This window comes from Octopus bimaculoides, chromosome 13 (genome assembly GCF_046866305.1).
Source record: "Octopus bimaculoides isolate indiv1 chromosome 13, ASM4686630v1, whole genome shotgun sequence".
In the NCBI taxonomy this organism is placed as follows: Eukaryota; Metazoa; Mollusca; class Cephalopoda; order Octopoda; family Octopodidae; genus Octopus; species Octopus bimaculoides.
This window is the reverse complement of record NC_142940.1, coordinates 56611688-56629576: the sequence shown is the minus strand read 5'-3', so window position 1 is coordinate 56629576 and position 17889 is coordinate 56611688. Positions and strand designations below refer to the sequence as shown.

General features: G+C 38.7%; 1 protein-coding gene across 6 annotated transcripts in view; it reads right to left on the bottom strand.

Annotated features, from left to right (window-relative positions):
• LOC106881565 (uncharacterized) overlaps nucleotides 1-16085 on the bottom strand; it is a 17676-nt gene extending 1591 nt beyond the window's left edge. Inside the window, exons 1-4 of one of the 6 annotated variants that reach the window (XM_014932017.3) lie at nucleotides 15949-16085; nucleotides 9739-9864; nucleotides 1736-1914; nucleotides 688-873 (exon numbers count right to left, since the gene is read on the bottom strand). In XM_014932017.3, coding sequence (XP_014787503.2) covers nucleotides 688-873; nucleotides 1736-1914; nucleotides 9739-9845 — 472 coding nt within the window. In that variant the 5' untranslated portion in view covers nucleotides 9846-9864; nucleotides 15949-16085. Of the gene's footprint in view, nucleotides 1-687; nucleotides 874-1735; nucleotides 1915-9738; nucleotides 9865-12456; nucleotides 12862-14849; nucleotides 15566-15948 lie in introns of those variants that run through there. The other 5 variants (XM_014932015.3, XM_014932013.3, XM_014932016.3 and 2 more) reach the window with 5 other exon arrangements.
• Nucleotides 16086-17889: the final 1804 nt, after the last annotated feature.

Genomic DNA, 17889 nt, shown 5'->3' with positions numbered 1-17889 from the left:
GTTATTCCATGTTAAAGTTGTCGTATTTCTGTAATTTCAACCAATCACTGACGTCCATTCAGCCGATATACATTAAGTGCCGACTACATAAACAAACGATTCTGAAACAATTAACCCTAACCCTAACCCTAGGGTTCGGGTTAATTGTTTCAGAATCGTTTGTTTATGTAGTTAGGGTTAGGGTTAAAGCAAATTTAAAATGAAAAAAGCAAATAAAACGAAGGTATGGAGATTAAATACGCTTTACATCGCTTAATCAGCCAAAGGAGTAAATGTAAACAACTGAATACTTGTCAGTGATTGGTTGAAATTATCGAAATAAGACAATTTTTTACATGAAATAAATTCGAATACAAAAATATTTTTCTGTTCTATAACACAAAATAGATAAGTATACGAAGTTTGAAAGTCTTTCCGTACCAAAAACACTACGTAAAACATTAATGAAAAATGTGGCCCCCGTTTTAAAAAAGATCCGAAAACACTAAATGTTATATTGGGTGCTGACTATGACTTAAGTAATAAGAATTATAAACACTGTAACCCTTTGGTATCAAGTACTCGTTCTTGCCTTTGCCTCCATGATCTTACATATGTGTGTGTGCTTGTGTATACATGCATGTATGTATATTATATAGAGAGCGATCGTCATCATTATAAATCCATGACAGAAGAAAGTTCTCTCACCAGCCTGAGAATTGGTGTTGGTTGAATGTTGTAATGACTCTATAGTGGGACTGAAGCTCCAGTTATTGTTGTTAATATTGGTGTTGCATGAAACAGTATTGTTGGTAGAACTGGTTGTGGTACACAAAGGTATGGAACGGTTCCATACCATCAAGAAATTACCACTGTTGTCTTCTTCACATTTAACTGTAACGAGAACCAGAATCATGTTAGTTAACTCTGTCAACCTGGAAGGGAGTGGCTCTATTTCAAAATACTCAATTATTTGTTTTAACATCATCAATGGATATGAATGACCAGCTTACCAGAAACCATATATATTAATGAAAGTAGGCCTGGTCCCACGAATGAATTACAGGCAGTTATCAGAAGATTGTTCTATTTGCTAGGTTGGTATCAGCAAAACATTAGCATAGTCAGTTAAAGCTGGTATTGGCCACATAGCAACATATTCAACTAAAGCTGGTGTCAACTAGCCCCATACCAACAGTTGGTTAAAGCTAGTATCAGTCACATACCAACATAGTCGACTCAAGCTAGAATTAATTAACCATACACCAACGTGTGTGTGTGTGTGTATAAGTGCAGGTATGGCTGTATGGTTAGGAAGCATGCTTCTCAACCACATGGTTTTGGGTTCAGTTCTTCCATAGCCACCTTGGGCCAGTGCCTTCAGCTATAGCCTTGTAATTGAATTTGGTAAGTCTCACAAATCTGTCAGCCACAGTCAAGGCTGTAATGGATAACAACACCCCACTGGGAGGGCAAGCACGTTGAACAGTGCAGACATCATTCACTGTAGAAGTATGGAGTTGATGTTCAGAGTTTCGGTGAGAATACAAGTTCACATGTGCTCCCCAGTCACATATGTGCACACTTTGGAATCATGTGATCTGTGGCAGCTTATCTTGCTGTCAATTGTCAACAGAGGATTCACTGATAGTCTAACTCCCTGTAAACAACAAACTCCTACACTTTCACAGCAAAATATCATCTCAACGGGGATTCATAATCAACAGAGAAATAGAAACAGAAACAGTAAAAGAACCAGTTCTCCTGCGATTATTTTTGTGTTTCATCCTGTCGATGTGCCATGGTTGTCTGTCTGAAACTGGAAACGCAGATGAATCCTTGCCATAGTCAATGTTTCGAAGTTGCTGAGACTCATCGAGTGATGCCAAAGAGAAAAGTGGAGATGAAGAAATGGCAGATTGTAAATGGTTTGTACTGAAACGACAATTAAAAAAAAAAAAAACACAAATTAGAATTCTCTAATTAGTTCTTATATGCATATCTGTGTGTGTGTGTGCGTGATCATAATCATCATTTAATTATCCACTTTTCCATGCTTGCATGGGACAGAATTTGTTGATGAAGTTATAGTAGAAGCTCCTTTCTAACATACAATTGTCACAGGAATTTACATTCTGGTGGAACCCCCTTCCCTCACCAGAGCACAACTGGTACTTAATTTATCAACCCCAAAAGGATGAACGGTAAAGTTGACCTCAGCGGAATTTGAACTTGGAACATAAAGACAGATGAAACGCCACTAAGCAATTCACCCAGCATGCTAACAATTCTGCCAGATTGCCATGTTATTAATAATAATAATAATAATAATAATAATAATAATAATGATAATGGTTTCAAATTTTGACACAAGGCCAGAAACTGCAAGGGAAAGACCTAGTTGATTACATCAACCCCAATACTCAATTGGTACTTATTTTATCGACCCCAAAAGGATGAAAGACTAAGTCATCTTGTGATGGACCAGTGTTCTGTCCAGGGGATAAATATGTATATATCAGCATGGGAGGCAGACATTAAACGATGATGGTGATGACATATATATATATATATATATATATATACACACATTATGGAAACCAAGAAACTGGCCTTTATGAGTCCATAAAACTTGAGAAGGATGCTTTTAACGAGGGTATGGAGAGAATTATTGATGAAAACAGGTGGTGGTGGGAGTGGGCAAGAGATGGAGAGCTGAGGGTGTGTTGAGGTAATGGAGGAACAGTGGGTAAGTGCAGTGAAAGGAGGAGTTGCTGTATAGGATATGCATGGCGACCCCAGCAGGGAAGGGAGGAAGTATGGGAGAGATCAAGACACACCATGGAGGTACAATAAGATGAAAGGTGAGGGGATAATTGAGGATGGCTGGGTGAGTAGGTTTGTGAGGGTGTAAAAGGAGAATATCAGCCGGTGGAGTTGAGGACGGAACTGAAAGCATGTGAATGGTGAACACAGATGGAGATGGGGGTAATGGCATGTCTCAGTTTGGGGGTAATGTAAAGATAGTAGAAGTGGATTATGGAGGAAGAGGAGGAGGTGGCAGCAGACGGGAACACACACAAGAAGGGGGATAGGTAGTAATGCGTAAAAATGGGTGGGGAAACCAACTCACCTGTAGCTGTAACAAAATATATTTCTGGTCAGTGTATATATAAAACAAACCCATTAGTGGCTATCACAAAATAAGCCATTGGTCAGTGATAACATAACCATACCCAGTAACTCAGTAACTATCACAAAATATACGATGGGGTGCTGAAAAGTTCCTGGCTTTGGGTAAAAGAAAATACAGGAAGATTTGTTAATTATGGTTTTAACCAACATATTCCCCTCTCAGATTTACACTTATTGCAGCAGCCCTCCAGAAAGTTGGGCCTTCAACCAGGCTTTTCATGATACCCTTAAAACCAGGAATTTTCAGCACCCCCTCATACCAGTAGTTTAGTGAATATATAACCATTCACCATTGGCTATTAGAAAAAAAAAAACAGGGAATGCATAATTGATATACCAGGGGCTATCACAAAATATACCAGAGTTAGTACATAAGCAGCACACCATTGACTAACAGAAAGAAAATCAATCTACCAGCTGGTTTCTCTACTTACTATAATTTGCACACACTCAATGGAAATAGAAGCCGTTCTTTCTTTGTTTTCCGTTCATATTTTCCTTGCGACAAATGTAAATCCAACATTCAGAATTTGTTGTTAGGTAAACCACAGTGACAATGACAGCAACAGCAGCAACAATAACAGACCCAGGCCAGACCTTACCGATGAAGAGTGTATATTGCTTCTGGTTTTGAAATTATGGGTCCTGCCTGGAGGTCATCTCTCAGTGAATTGAGGTAGACTGATGTGGGGGTGAGCAGGTAAATATAAAACATAAATCAAACATGATAAGTTTTGTATCTCAAGTACTTCAGATTAACCTTTAACTGAGTCATACACCCTCTCCTGCCTCCAGATAGATTAGGGAACAAATCAGAATACATAGCTACACATATACATGTGTGTATATGTATGTGTGTATATGTATGTGTGTGTGTGTGTATGTAAGTATGCATGCATTTATGTATGTATGTATGTATGTATGTATGCATGAAACATGGTGTTAAATATTAAAAGAGAGCTGGGTGGGAAGAAGAAGAAGAAGAAGAAGAAACAGAACAAGAAAAATTAATCCAAATAAGTAACTGATAAGATTAAATGTAAAAACCATTTTTATAATATACTTGCATTAGTGATACCCAACGTTGCCCAGGTGGCACACACACACACACACATATATAAGAAACTTCTTTCAGTTTGTCTACCAAATCCACTCACAAGGTTTTGGTCAGGCTGGGGTTATAATAGAAGACACTTACCCAAGGTGTCACAGAGTGGGACTGAACCTAGAACCATGTGGCTGAGAAGCAAGCTTCTTGACACACAGCCATGCCAGGCACATGGTTCTGCAGCCCACCAAGCAAATGTATTTTACTTTAGTCCTCAACTGACCAAAAGCTTCATAGAGACAGGACACAGTAAAAAAGCTCAAGTATCAAGCACTGAAAATGGAAGGTAACTATGGAAGAAAAGGACCATGAAAAACATGATCTCAAGAAAGTGAACCTCACAAGGTAGGCAACAATTGATTGTAATTTGGTGACACACTGGAGAAAACCCTGTTCTTTCAAGCAAGCGTGATAGAAAAAACATTAGTCAAGGAAGTGTTGGTAGCTGGCAGACTCTTACAGTTATTCATCCACTGCTCCTCCCCTACCTCTCTTTACCTGTCCTTTCTCCTCAATCTCCCTGCCTGGGATGCTTTCACTGTTCTCACCTGTCGTCCTCCTCTCAACTCCACAACAGCTTCCTCTCCCTGTCTGCTTCTCACCTCGATGCTCTTTGCTGTATTCACCCTCTCTTCCTTCCCACTTAGGTGTTCTCCAGCCTTCCTTTCTCTCACTGTCTCCACTACCATTTTCTCTCACTGTCTCCACTACCATTTTCTCTCACTGTCCTCTCCCATCAGCCTCCATGTCTGGGATGCTCTCATCACCCTACCTCTACAGGGCCCTCCAATATCACTTTCACTCCCTGCTCTCACTGCACTTACCCACTGCTCCCCCATATTCTTCCTCATTTTCTTTCACCATCCTCTCCCTACAGTTCCTCCATCACCTCAATACACTTTCACTTCTCCATCTCTGGCCCACTTCCACAGCCACCTTCCCTTTCCATCAATGATTCTCTCCATACCTCAACAAAAGCATCCTTCTTGAGACCTATAGACTCACAAGGGCTGGTTTCTCAGTTTCTACAGTGTATATATATTTACCCCCTGAACAGGGTGCTGGTCTGTTGCAGGATTACTCATTTTTGCCAGCTAAGTGGATTTAGAGCAAAGTGAAATGAAATGTTTTACTCAAGAACTCAATGCATTGCCTGGTCCAGGAAATGAAACCACAATCTTATGCTCATGAGTCCAACACCCGAACCACTTGACCATATGCCTCTACTCAATACCTCAGAGCCTCCATTTATCTTTTTCATGTTCCCTTTCTCTCACACTTTCCATTCATACTTGCCCTTATAATTTAGGTTAACCTGGGAACACCCTACTCAAGAGCCTTTATCACATCAAGTACTCTGTCCCTCCCTTTCTCACAAACCCCTGACATAAAGCCCTTCCCTATCCTCTTTTCCATCCATACTCTTCCCACAAATAGTGTCTTCTATGTTAGTCTCTCCACTGCCACCCTCTCACAACTGTCAGTCTATTCCTCTCTTCATAATTTACTCTCTCTCATCATCCTACTGACAATCATTGCACCTTCTCTCTACTGTTCTCCTCCAGTTATAGGGGCTTCTTTGGGCCCTTGATCTTGAAAGTTGCAGGCTGGTCCACAAAAAGAAAAGGCCCCAGTAGAATCTATAAAGTGGTTGGTGTTAGGAAGGGCATCCAGCCATAGAGAAACCACATCAAATCAAACATTGGAGCACAGTGAAGTTTTGTGAAGTGTTAAATCCAGTCAAATCATCTGACCCATACCAGCATGGGTAAACAGATGTTAAATGACAGTGGTGATAATGATGATGATGATACATGTATTTATATATTTATGTATATGAATGTATTTGTGTGTGTGTGTGTGTGTGTCCTTATCTTGACATCACATGCTAATTCTTAGTGTGTGGTTTAGATTTACTGAATGTACTTCATTCTCAGTCGATTAGTTTACTTAGTAGATATAGTGTAGGTGCCATATTTTCTGGCAATGCTGTCTAAAGCAGACTGGCTTCTTGTCCATTCTAGAAAAAGCTGAAATAGTTAATCACAGGATTTTATGCATGGACATTTGGTAATCAGTAGGGGTTGCGGTTTCACTATGGCACAAATACAAATATCCATACATTAAGCCAGTGCTGAATTGAGATACAACGCTGTTAAAGAGATGACTGTGACAAGTACCTCTCCCTCTTTAGACTGGCTACATATATATAAACACAGACACACAGACAAACAGGTAAATTGTCAGGGGAATTTGGAGACGGAAACTGAAAGAAGCCTGTCGTATATATATCTATTTGTATATATCTATGTGTGTGTGTCTTTGTATCTGTGTTTGTCCCCCATCAACACTCGATGACTTGTGTTGGTGTGTTTAAGTCCCTGTAACTTAGTGGCTCAGCATTAGAGACTGATAGAATAAGTATTAGGCTTTAAAAAAAATAAGCCCTGGGGTCAATTTGTTTGACTAAAACCCTACAAGGTGGCTCTCCGTATAGTTGCAGTCAAATGACTGAAACAAGTAAAAGATATATATATATATATATATTGTTGGCACTCAGTCGCTTACGACGTCGAGGGTTCCAGTTGATCCGATCAACGGAACAGCCTGCTCGTGAAATTAACGTGCAAGTGGCTGAGCACTCCACAGACACGTGTACCCTTAACGGAGTTTTCGGGGAAATTCAGCGTGACACAGTGTGACAAAGCTGGCCCCTTTGAAATACAGGCACAACAGAAACAGGAAGAAAGTTGTGGTGAAAGAGTACAGCAGGGTTTGCCACCATCCCCTGCCGGAGCCTCGTGGAGCTTTAGGTGTTTTCACTCAATAAACACTCACAATGCCCGGTCTGGGAATCGAAACCACGATCCTATGACCGCGAGTCCGCTGCCCTAACCACTGGGCCATTGCGTGTCCACACACACACACACACACATATATATATATACACACACACACACACACACACATATATATATATATATATATACACATACACACACACTCATATGAGTATATGTGTATGTGCAGTGTATCAACACAAACTGGTCTTACAGTCCAAGTAAACATTGTCTAAGCTTAATGTAGAATTGGTCTGTAAAACAAATTATTAAGTACTCATTGACACAAACATACATACACACACACACACACACACTCACAAACATTCTCGTACACATTATCAGTTTCATTCATTGAACTAAGGTCATGTGGCAGCATTGAAGGATTTCAGTTAATCATATCAACTGGAGGAGGTATTTTTCAGTTTATTTTTTACTTTATCAATTTCTGTTTATCAGCTTATGAGGTGGGGGGGGGGGGGGGCTGGAAAGTTCCTGGCTTTCGGTAAAAAAAAATACAAGAGGATCAGTTATGATTTTATTCAACAAATTCCCCTCTCGGATTCACACTCTTGTTGCAGCAGTCCTTTGGTTTTTCTAATCCCTGTGAAAGAACTCGGAAGGTTGGGCCTCCAACCACATTCAGATGGTGCTTTTTACATGCCATTGGCACAAGAGCCAGTCAGGAGGCACCCGCCCCAGCTACGATATTGGTTTTACTTGTCTCAACAGGTCTTCTCAAGCACATACATATATATATTTATATATATATATATATATATATATATATATATATATATTCAATGGAAGACATAGATGTACAAAGACCCACACACTACATTTATAGATATACAAATGCATAGTGTCACAAGACACAGAAACGGTGTGTGTGTGTTTGACCAATGCCAGTATCCCCTGACTGGCTCCTGTGCTGGTGGCATGTAAAAAGCACCCCTACACTCTCAGTGTGGTTGGCATTTGGAAGGGTATCCAGCTGTAGAAACTTAGTGCACTGCTAAGTGGTTGGCCAGCCTGCAAGAAATAACACCTAAATCTCCTTCAAATCACACAACCTATTGATTTAGAAAAAGAAAAGGACACATTAGATACTGTTGTCATAGATACTTTTAAAATTACAGGGTGGTCATGGGTGGAATGGCTTTGAGTGTAAGTTTGCTCTGTCAGTTTTGACTTGGGGACCTAACAACAACATACAGATAGAAAGATTAACTCACTACATTTACACCACAAACATATATACATACACACACACACACACACACACACACACAAGTACACATAAGTACATTATATGGGCATATCAGCACTCATACACACACATACACATAAACACAAATACATACACACGCGCACACAGATACACATATGCATACATACACATATAAGCAGATATAAGCACACACACACATGTAAGTATACAAAAGATATACACACACACTAAACATATATAAACACATCAGCTCTCATACATTCATACACACACAAACACACACATAATATATGCATACATACACACACAGATAGACATGCAGATATAAGCACACATACACACACACGTAAGCATACAAAACACATATATATATATACCCACATATACACAAGTATGTATAAGCACATCTGCTCTCATACATTTATACACACACACAAACACATACATATACATTTATGCATATATACACACATAGATATACACACATCAGTAGATATAAACACAAGCACACACAAACACATACATGCATACACACGTAAGCGCACGTGTCTGAACAGGTATTTTCATGTGACATCACCTCCTCAATCTCAACCATTATGTCCCCACCACCAAAGTACTTACCTCCAACCACTACCATTACTGCCACCACCATTCACCCCCAAAACAACCAGCAGCAACACCACCACCACCACCACTATAACAACTACTGCCACCACTACCAATATTTCAACGACCATCAACATTACAACCGCCACCACCTCATACATCACTACCACTCCAAGAACAACCACCTCCGCCACTACTCACTACCACCCACGACCAACACTACTCCAGCAGCTATCACCACCACCCTTCCAACAACCAACACATCTCCCACCATCCAATAATCGTCAGCATCATCACTACCACCACATCTGTCGCCACCACTGCAATAACAACAAGCAATATCACAAACCAACAACAGAGATTCTATGTAGTCCCTCTGCTCGGAAAATGACAACCTAATTACAATCTACTTTTGTTTTGTTACAATAAAAGAAGGATACATAAGATAATGTAATCCTAGATGGACTGTGCCAGAATAATAGTAGCATGGTCAGTATCGATAAGAATAAAAGGACTGGAAACAGATACAGATTCCTCTTTGAGTAAAGAAAACAATAATTTCCTAAATGAGAAATAAAACAAGAAGCAAGGGAGACAACTCCAAAATTTAAATTAATGAAAATTAATTAAATATGGAATATTGTAGGGAGTAAATATTGTGGTCTTTAATAGTACTGTGACAACTCCTGGTATGTTTCAGTCTTATTAAACCTTATCAGTGAAACATGGTCCAACTGTAACTATTAGCTCTTCGATGGCTCGATAAACAAGGTACTCACCAAGGCTCTGTTCGAAGAATGCTACTTCTTGAAAATGGGGTTGTGTCATCAAAATGAAAGCTTTGCTGCTCTTGGAAGCAGGAATATGCTGCTGACTTGGTTCTCATATTGGACAATAATGTGTTTCTGGAAGGACAGAGGAGAAATTTTATTCAAAGAACAGGTAATAAAGTTGTAACTCCACATCTTCCATCTTGAGATTTTTGCATATAACATTATATTGTCGCTCTGTCTATATTACTACTACTACTACTACTGAAAGAAGTAAAAGAATAAAAGAATAGGACTGAGATATACATGTGGCACATTACTGTACTCAAGAAGACCTGCCTACCATAACAGAACTGAGATCCTAAAACCAAGGTGCCATGTAAAACACTTTGGTGTGAACGCTGGTGCCACATAAAAGACACTGGTGTTGATGCTGTATAAAACGCACTGGCGATGGTGCCACGAAAAAAACACCCAGTACACTCTGTAAAGTGGTTGGCATTAGGATGGGCATCCAGCCATAGAAACCATGCCAAAAAAGACGATGGAACCTGGTGTGACCCCTGACCATGCAAGTTCCTGTCAAGCCATCCGACCCATACCTGCATTAAAAACAGATGTTAAATGTTGACGATGATGATGATGATGACGATGTATGATTAATAAGACAAAAAAGAATGGTTTTCTATATTTTTGCTAAATTTTTAACTTTAAATCCTTTTATATTTCTAATTTCTGTGTGAAATGTGTCAGTAATTTTTTTGCTTTGCACAAAAAGTGCTCCAGTAATTTTTGGTTTGGTCTTGAGTGTCCGACAAATTCAAAAAGACAGAGAATTACCAGTATAGTGAATGAGTATGGTGTTGTATGATGGTATTGTTATGCAGTGGCATGTTTGCTTGGGAAGTGAAGGCACATGGCTTAGTGGTTAGGGCATTCGGCTCATGGCCATGACGTTGTGAGTTCAATTCTTGGTAGTCCATTGTGTCCTTGAACAAGACACATTGCTCCAGTCCACTCAGCTGGCAAAAGTGAGTTGTACCTGTAATTCAAAGGGCCGGCCTTGTCACATTCTGTGTCATGCAGAATCTCCCTGAGAACTACATTAAGGGTACATGTGTCTGTGGAGTGCTCAGCCACTTGCACATTTAATTTCACAAGCAGGCTGTTCTGTTGATCCAATCAACTGGAACCCTCATCATCGTAACCAACAGAATATCATTTTTTTTCTTTTTCTGGATGAAGGGACTGTGCTTGTGGTTTTTCACAGTCCTCCATTACTAGTGAGACTGACATAATAAATGTTCCTTATGAACAGTTGTAAGTCAACAGATGCAAGAAAAACATGAGCAGGGAAAGGGCTTTCCAGAGAGCGATCATTCTGAGGAGAAAAGACTTAGCGGTATTCAGCTCACAGAATTAAGATCGTGAGTTCAATTCCTGGCAGTACAGTATGTCCTTGAGCAAGGCACTTTATTTCATGTTACTCCAGTCCACTCATAGATTAATGCAGGACTTGAGGGAGGCGTTATAAGGGAAGAGATGAATGAATTGCTTGTAGAAATACCTGTGTGAATGTGGTATGAGACCATCCAAGTCCAAAAATATATATATATATAATGTAATCAGTAATAATCAGCATTAACCGGAAACTTGCTATTAAATGCAACTGAATTCAAAGACATTATACCAATTAACTGTTGTTTCTATACTTGATACCAACCAGCTCCATAACAACAGATTGTTTGCAGTTAATTGCCATCCACCACAGATAAACCTATCCGGGGTGAAGCAGTGGGATACGAGAGCCACAGACAAAAAAAGAAAAAAAACTCGGCTAATAATTCAATAAAGCATGCAAGTACAACATCTCTAAGGTTTTCCATCTGAGCATGTCTGGCAATTCACCAAACACATTGGCTCATTACAACACACTGCTGGATTATTAATTAATTCCAACGATGCAAGAAATTTAATGTTACTTTCAGTAGCAATCATCATGTTGCAAATATCCCATAGGAAGCAATTACTTTCAAATCAAATCATCAGAGTCAATTATAATTACGCCTTCTGTGACTTCCACACACATTTTCTGTCTGAAAAGTTTGGTTATTTTTTTTTTTTTTTTTTTTTCATATACATAAACAATTTTGAAATAAATAAAACTTTCAGTTCAAAAGGAAAGAGTTATTCCAGTGAAGTTTTAATCACCAGCAAATGCAGCTTATAACTGATTTCATCATTCTTTTACCTCTGGGGAGAGTCATTTTCTTATTGTGCCTTAAAATTTAACACACTCACCGGTAAAATTTCCACTTATTTTTCTTTTTATTTTCCTAAAATTTTCGTTCCGGTGAGTGTGTTAAATTTTAAGGCACAATAAGAAAATGACTCTCCCCAGACACAACAGAATATGCTTCAACACACGAAATCACATAAAAAATCTTGCAAACCAAATCCAAAAACGAAATCATTCTTTTAGTTATCTTGATAATTTAAATAAAGATAAACACACACACACTCACAATAACATTTTGACCTGTTATTTAGTTTAACTAGTAATATACTAGTCAACAATCTGTCTGCCTATCTATATGAATAGAAATTCTGTTAACTCTGCAATAGAAACATAGACATAATTATGCATGCTAGGAGAATGCTACTGTTCAATAAAGGTTTGGCATGGGTCAAACAAACTGACCTTTGGCCTGGGTCAAACAAACTAACCTGGTAGGGCTCTTTCGATGTGGCAGTGGGAGACTTAGACAGCTCTGATATTTGTGACCTCAAAGGGTTGTATATAGTGGACACCTTAACAAAGACGCTGCCATCAGTCCTTTTCGGTCTATACAGAGATGATGCTTTAGCCATCTCTAGAGGTGCGAATGGGTATACCCTAAATAGACTTAGGAAGGACCTAATTCACATCCTTAGCTCCTTTGGGCACAAGAATACTATTGAGACCAACCTTACCATTGTTAAATTTTACGCGTTACATTGCACCTCAGTACCTGTTCATGCAGGCCTCACCAAAACCAAACAAAAGGCCTGCCAATATGTATGTTTGTACTTTTATATAGTCAGGAAGTATATACTTGGTGATAATATTTAAACCATAATCGTTAGTCCAACATTTTTATTTTTTTTCACCATTTTTCACCTATTTATTTTTTTTGCGTTACAACTCACCACATAGAGATAATCGAAACTCTTCCCTTTCTGTTATATATATATATATATATATATATATATATATATATATATATATATATATATCTCAATTTTTTTTTCTCCCAATTTTTTTTCTCCAATTTTTTTTTCTCAATTTTTTTTCTCAATTTTTTTTCTCCGTGTTTTTCTCCTTGTCTCCGTATTCTTTCTGTTGAAGAGCGTAGCTCGAAACGTCAAAGACTTTCCGTATTCCCGAGCGTCATACTAATATATACTTTTGTTATTTACACCACCTGTCCTCGTCTGTTGTTATTTTTTGTGACCGTTGACTGAACACTATTCAATTTTTTTTCTCCGTGTTTTTCTCCTTGTCTCCGTATTCTTTCTGTTGAAGAGCGTAGCTCGAAACGTCAAAGACTTTCCGTATTCCCGAGCGTCATACTAATATATACTTTTGTTATTTACACCACCTGTCCTCGTCTGTTGTTATTTTTTGTATAATCTCCCATATATATATATATACATATGTACATACATGCGTATATATATATATATATATATATATATATATATATATATATATATATATATACATACATACATACATACATACATACATACATACATATGTACATACATGCGTATATATATATATATATATATATATATATATATACCCATTATGCAAAACCAGGTCATTGCTGTCAGTGTTGATCTGTAAATAAAAAAGTAACGCTTCTCTGTGTGTGTGTGTGTGCGTGTGAGTATGTGTGTGCGTAGGCACTTTTTTCCTTCCTATTATCAACCTGCTGTGATAAAACAAAAGCACTTACACACAGATAAAAGCAGACAACATGTAACAACATGTAACAAACCTATTCTTTCTCTTTTTTTTTTCTCTCTCTTCTCTTTCATTTTTAATATAAAAACATCCAACCCGGACAGATATTCAGTCAAAATATTTTCCTCACACATATACAGAGTAAAAAAATTAATGGATTTCCGTCTGTTTCGACGATGAGTATTCCAGCTGTTCGATCGACTGAACTTCCCACCTATTAAATTATTTAGTAAGTGGCTGAATATTCCACATATACTTGGATCCTTAACGTATATCGCAAACACATGCAACATGACATAGTGTGACAAGCTTGGACCTTTGCATTACGTATAGAGTTTCTTTGATCAGCTTCCGTAATGTCACCTCCATACAGTTTTACTCACATAGCTTTGATTCGACCCCGTATGAAAAAAAAAGTGTTTTAAATGCTACGCAATAGAATGGATACGATTTGGGGGTCCAGTGATTGCGAAAATTATCTTCATAAACATACATATACTCATGCAGATATATTTTTGAAAAACCATATACCGGTAACCGGAGAGGGTTCGAATCTTTCGATCCCTCTCCGTTCGGGCTACGTATGTGACACCCAAGACACATACATACATACATACATACATACATACATACATACATAGACAGACAGATACACACACGCATACACACAGATAGATAGATAGATAGATAGATAGATAGATAGATAGATAGATAGATAGATAGGTAAGGTAAGTATATATATATATATATATATATATATATACTCAAATACAGATAATAATGACAATTATACCGCACAAGCATACATACATACCTCGTATACATACATATATATGTATGGTTGACCATCTTATTCAATTATATACATATAAATCAATGGTTGAACAAGAACACAACAAGGAGAAAACAGAGCAAGCATAAATCCAACGAAAAACATACAGAAAACTAGACGATAACATAAGAAGGAAACTGGACAAGATACATGGACCATTCACAACCGATTTATTCTTCAGTCCATATCCAGAATGTCCCATCAGTTTCGCGCTTTATACACACACTTCGTGTGTGTGTAGTGTAGTGCGTTCACACAAACAGTTTGTCCACTTACCGTTGAGAAAAATCACTTTGGCTCCATGTTGAATCAGATGAGAAACCACAACTGTTGCTATTGTTAGATTTCGTTAAACGACGGGTAAAGCCTACCCAGCTCTTCTGTCGTTCGAACCCGACTTCTTCTAGACGATTGTGGGGCAACATTTTGTGTGCTAACCACCCACCTCTTGTTACCATGGGGCTACTGCTCTCACCCCACCCAGGTAAAATACTGAGTGCTAACCGAACACTCACTGTGCTGTACGATTTTCACTCACCTGTCTTGTCAAATCTTTTGCGACTTTCGTTGCCGTTGCTGTGGATGGTGATGATGATGGGTCGATCATGACGATGGTGGTGACGACAACAACGACGATGAATGACGAAGATGCTAATATAATGATGATGGTGGTGGTGGGCATGATGACAATGACGACGACGACGGCGATGATGATATTGTTGTGTAGCCTCCAAGGTAGGTCTTATCGAGCAAATCCTTATGGCGTGCAGGTAAGTCGGCCGAAAGACGATCCAACACCAACGGACCAATTTTCTTAGTTATTTTATCATGCAGATGGTGGTGGTGGTGATGGTGATGATGATGATGATGATGATGACATATGCAATGTTTATTGTTGCTCTTCTTGTTGGACAACATAATTAAATGTGTGTTTGTGAATGTGTATGTGTGTGCGTCTATGTGTGTATGTGTGCACTTGTGTGTGTGCGCCTGTGTGTATATGTTTATGTGCTGTGCGTGCGTCTGTGTGTGTGTGTGTTTGCGTCTGTGTGTGTGTGTGTGTTTGCGTCTGTGTGTGTGTGTGTGTTTGCATCTGTGTGTTTGTGCAGGCGTCTGTGAGTGCGTGCATGTGAGTGTGTGTGTGTTTGTGCGTGCGTCTGTCTTTGTGTGCATGTGTGTGTGCGCGTGTCCCCTATATGTGAAAATAGAGTCAACCGCTGATGCTCTTACGAACTTACAATAACAATAACAATAATTACAACAAACCAACACAACACATATAAATACACAGGAACAGAAACGACAACAATAATTTAATGCAACGACGGTTAGAGATAATGAAACAATAAAACAATTAAAACAATAATGAAATAACCATCTTTGATGACGCTGTTGGCTTCGATCAAAAGTGTTCCAACCGTGATCATCCTGTCTTTTTGTATATCTAGGGTTCTGTATAGGCATTGTATGCTTCCTTATTTTAAAAACTTTTTTGGTAAGGATATGATTTATTTGGTTGTTCTTGGCGGTAGTGGCGATTCCGATAATGTTTTTAGCGATTATGAAGAAAAAAGGTTACCAAGACGCGATATTGGAAGTTTTGATGACAACGACGGCGATGAGCGGGGGGGGGGGGTGTCTTTAAAAAGAGGAAGTTTGTGTCCTATAACTGGGAGCGATCTCAAGCTGGTTAAATCAGTTTAGGTGGAATACGATATCAAAGGATTTTGATATATTTAAATAAATAACATTGTTTTCTACTCTAGGCACAAGGCCCGACATTTTGGGGGAGAGGGCAGGTCGATTAGTTCGACCTAGTACGCAACTGGTACTTAATTTATCGACCCCGCAAGGATAAGAAGCAAAGTCGACCTCGGCGGAATTTGAACTCAGAACATTCGCAGACGAAATACCGCTAAGCATTTCACCCGGCGTGCTCACGTTTCTGCCAGCTCGCCGCCTTAAATAAATAAATAATAACATTGAAATGATGATGATGACGATGATGATGGCATACCTACACAAGGGTGTCCACCCCCCACCCCGCCTGCTCAGACTTGTTTCCTGATAACTTTCAGAAAATGGATAAAGTCAACAAATCACGAACAAGAAGAGAAAGAGAAGACATAAAAAAAGAGTGTGTGCATGAGAGAGGTGAGAGAGCGATGTGAGTGTATGTATGAAAAAAGGCGTGTGAGATAGAGGGAGATGTGAGAAAGAAAAGTGCGAGAGAGTGTGTATGAGATAAAGAGAGAGTGAGAAAGAAAAGTGCGAGAGTGTGTGTATGAGATAGAGAGAGAGTGAGAAAGAAAAGTGCGAGAGAGTGTGTATGAGATAGAGAGAAAGGGAGAACAAGGAAAAAAAAACTGAAGGAATGCTGTATAGTGGTGGTAGTGACGGAGGTGCCTGCGGTTAATACATGAATTTGAACGTGTGCATACTAATACACACACGAGCTCTACAGGACAAATATGAAACTCAGAGGAAAAAGGAATTTTGTTTGATGTTTCAGAAATGTTTGCAACATATACAATACCAAACTTCCGAGCTTTTTGATCTGAACATGGCTGCCAATGCTCTAAACGCATTGATTCAGCTAACCTCTTAATTAAATAAATCCCAACGATGCAAGAAAATTAATTGTACTTTCAATATCAGACGTTATGGTGCAGAATATCTTTCAATTACATCATTACTTTTAATTATAATTAAGTCCGCCATGCTCCTCACAGACGCATGCTGTATAAAAGGTTTCAACCATTTATTTCTTCTATACACAAATTCATAATAATCTTTTTAATTTGAAAGAAAAAAAAATTCTTCCATTTTAATTTAATTGCTGAGTTTTAGTCATCTAACGGTGATTATTGCCATTTTTTTTTTTACGTTTTGGATACATAAAACGAAGGATTACTTCCTCTAAAAGTCTTTGAGGCAACCCCAAACACTCAGCTTAGCTGAGGAGATAGAAAACCAGACACCCTCACAAGCATTGTCTGATAGTGGGAAAAGAAGCGATAAGGGGATGTTAAAATCATTAGTATTGTATACAGGTATTATTAGCATATCACATCCATCCATTTTCTCTGTCCACGATACCTGGGAAGGTTGTAAGGGTAGAGTCCTCGAGCACCTTTCCATAGGGTCCTTCCTACCAGAAGCAACCGTCATTACACTTTCCTGTTGGATTCCCGAGTGTCACCAACCAAAACTATGGATATGAATCCAGCCCTGGTGGTCTATCCCTAAATCTTTTACCGGTTGACTTGGCTTGAAGAATCGTGCGATTATTTCCAGCGACTTTCTAATCAGATGT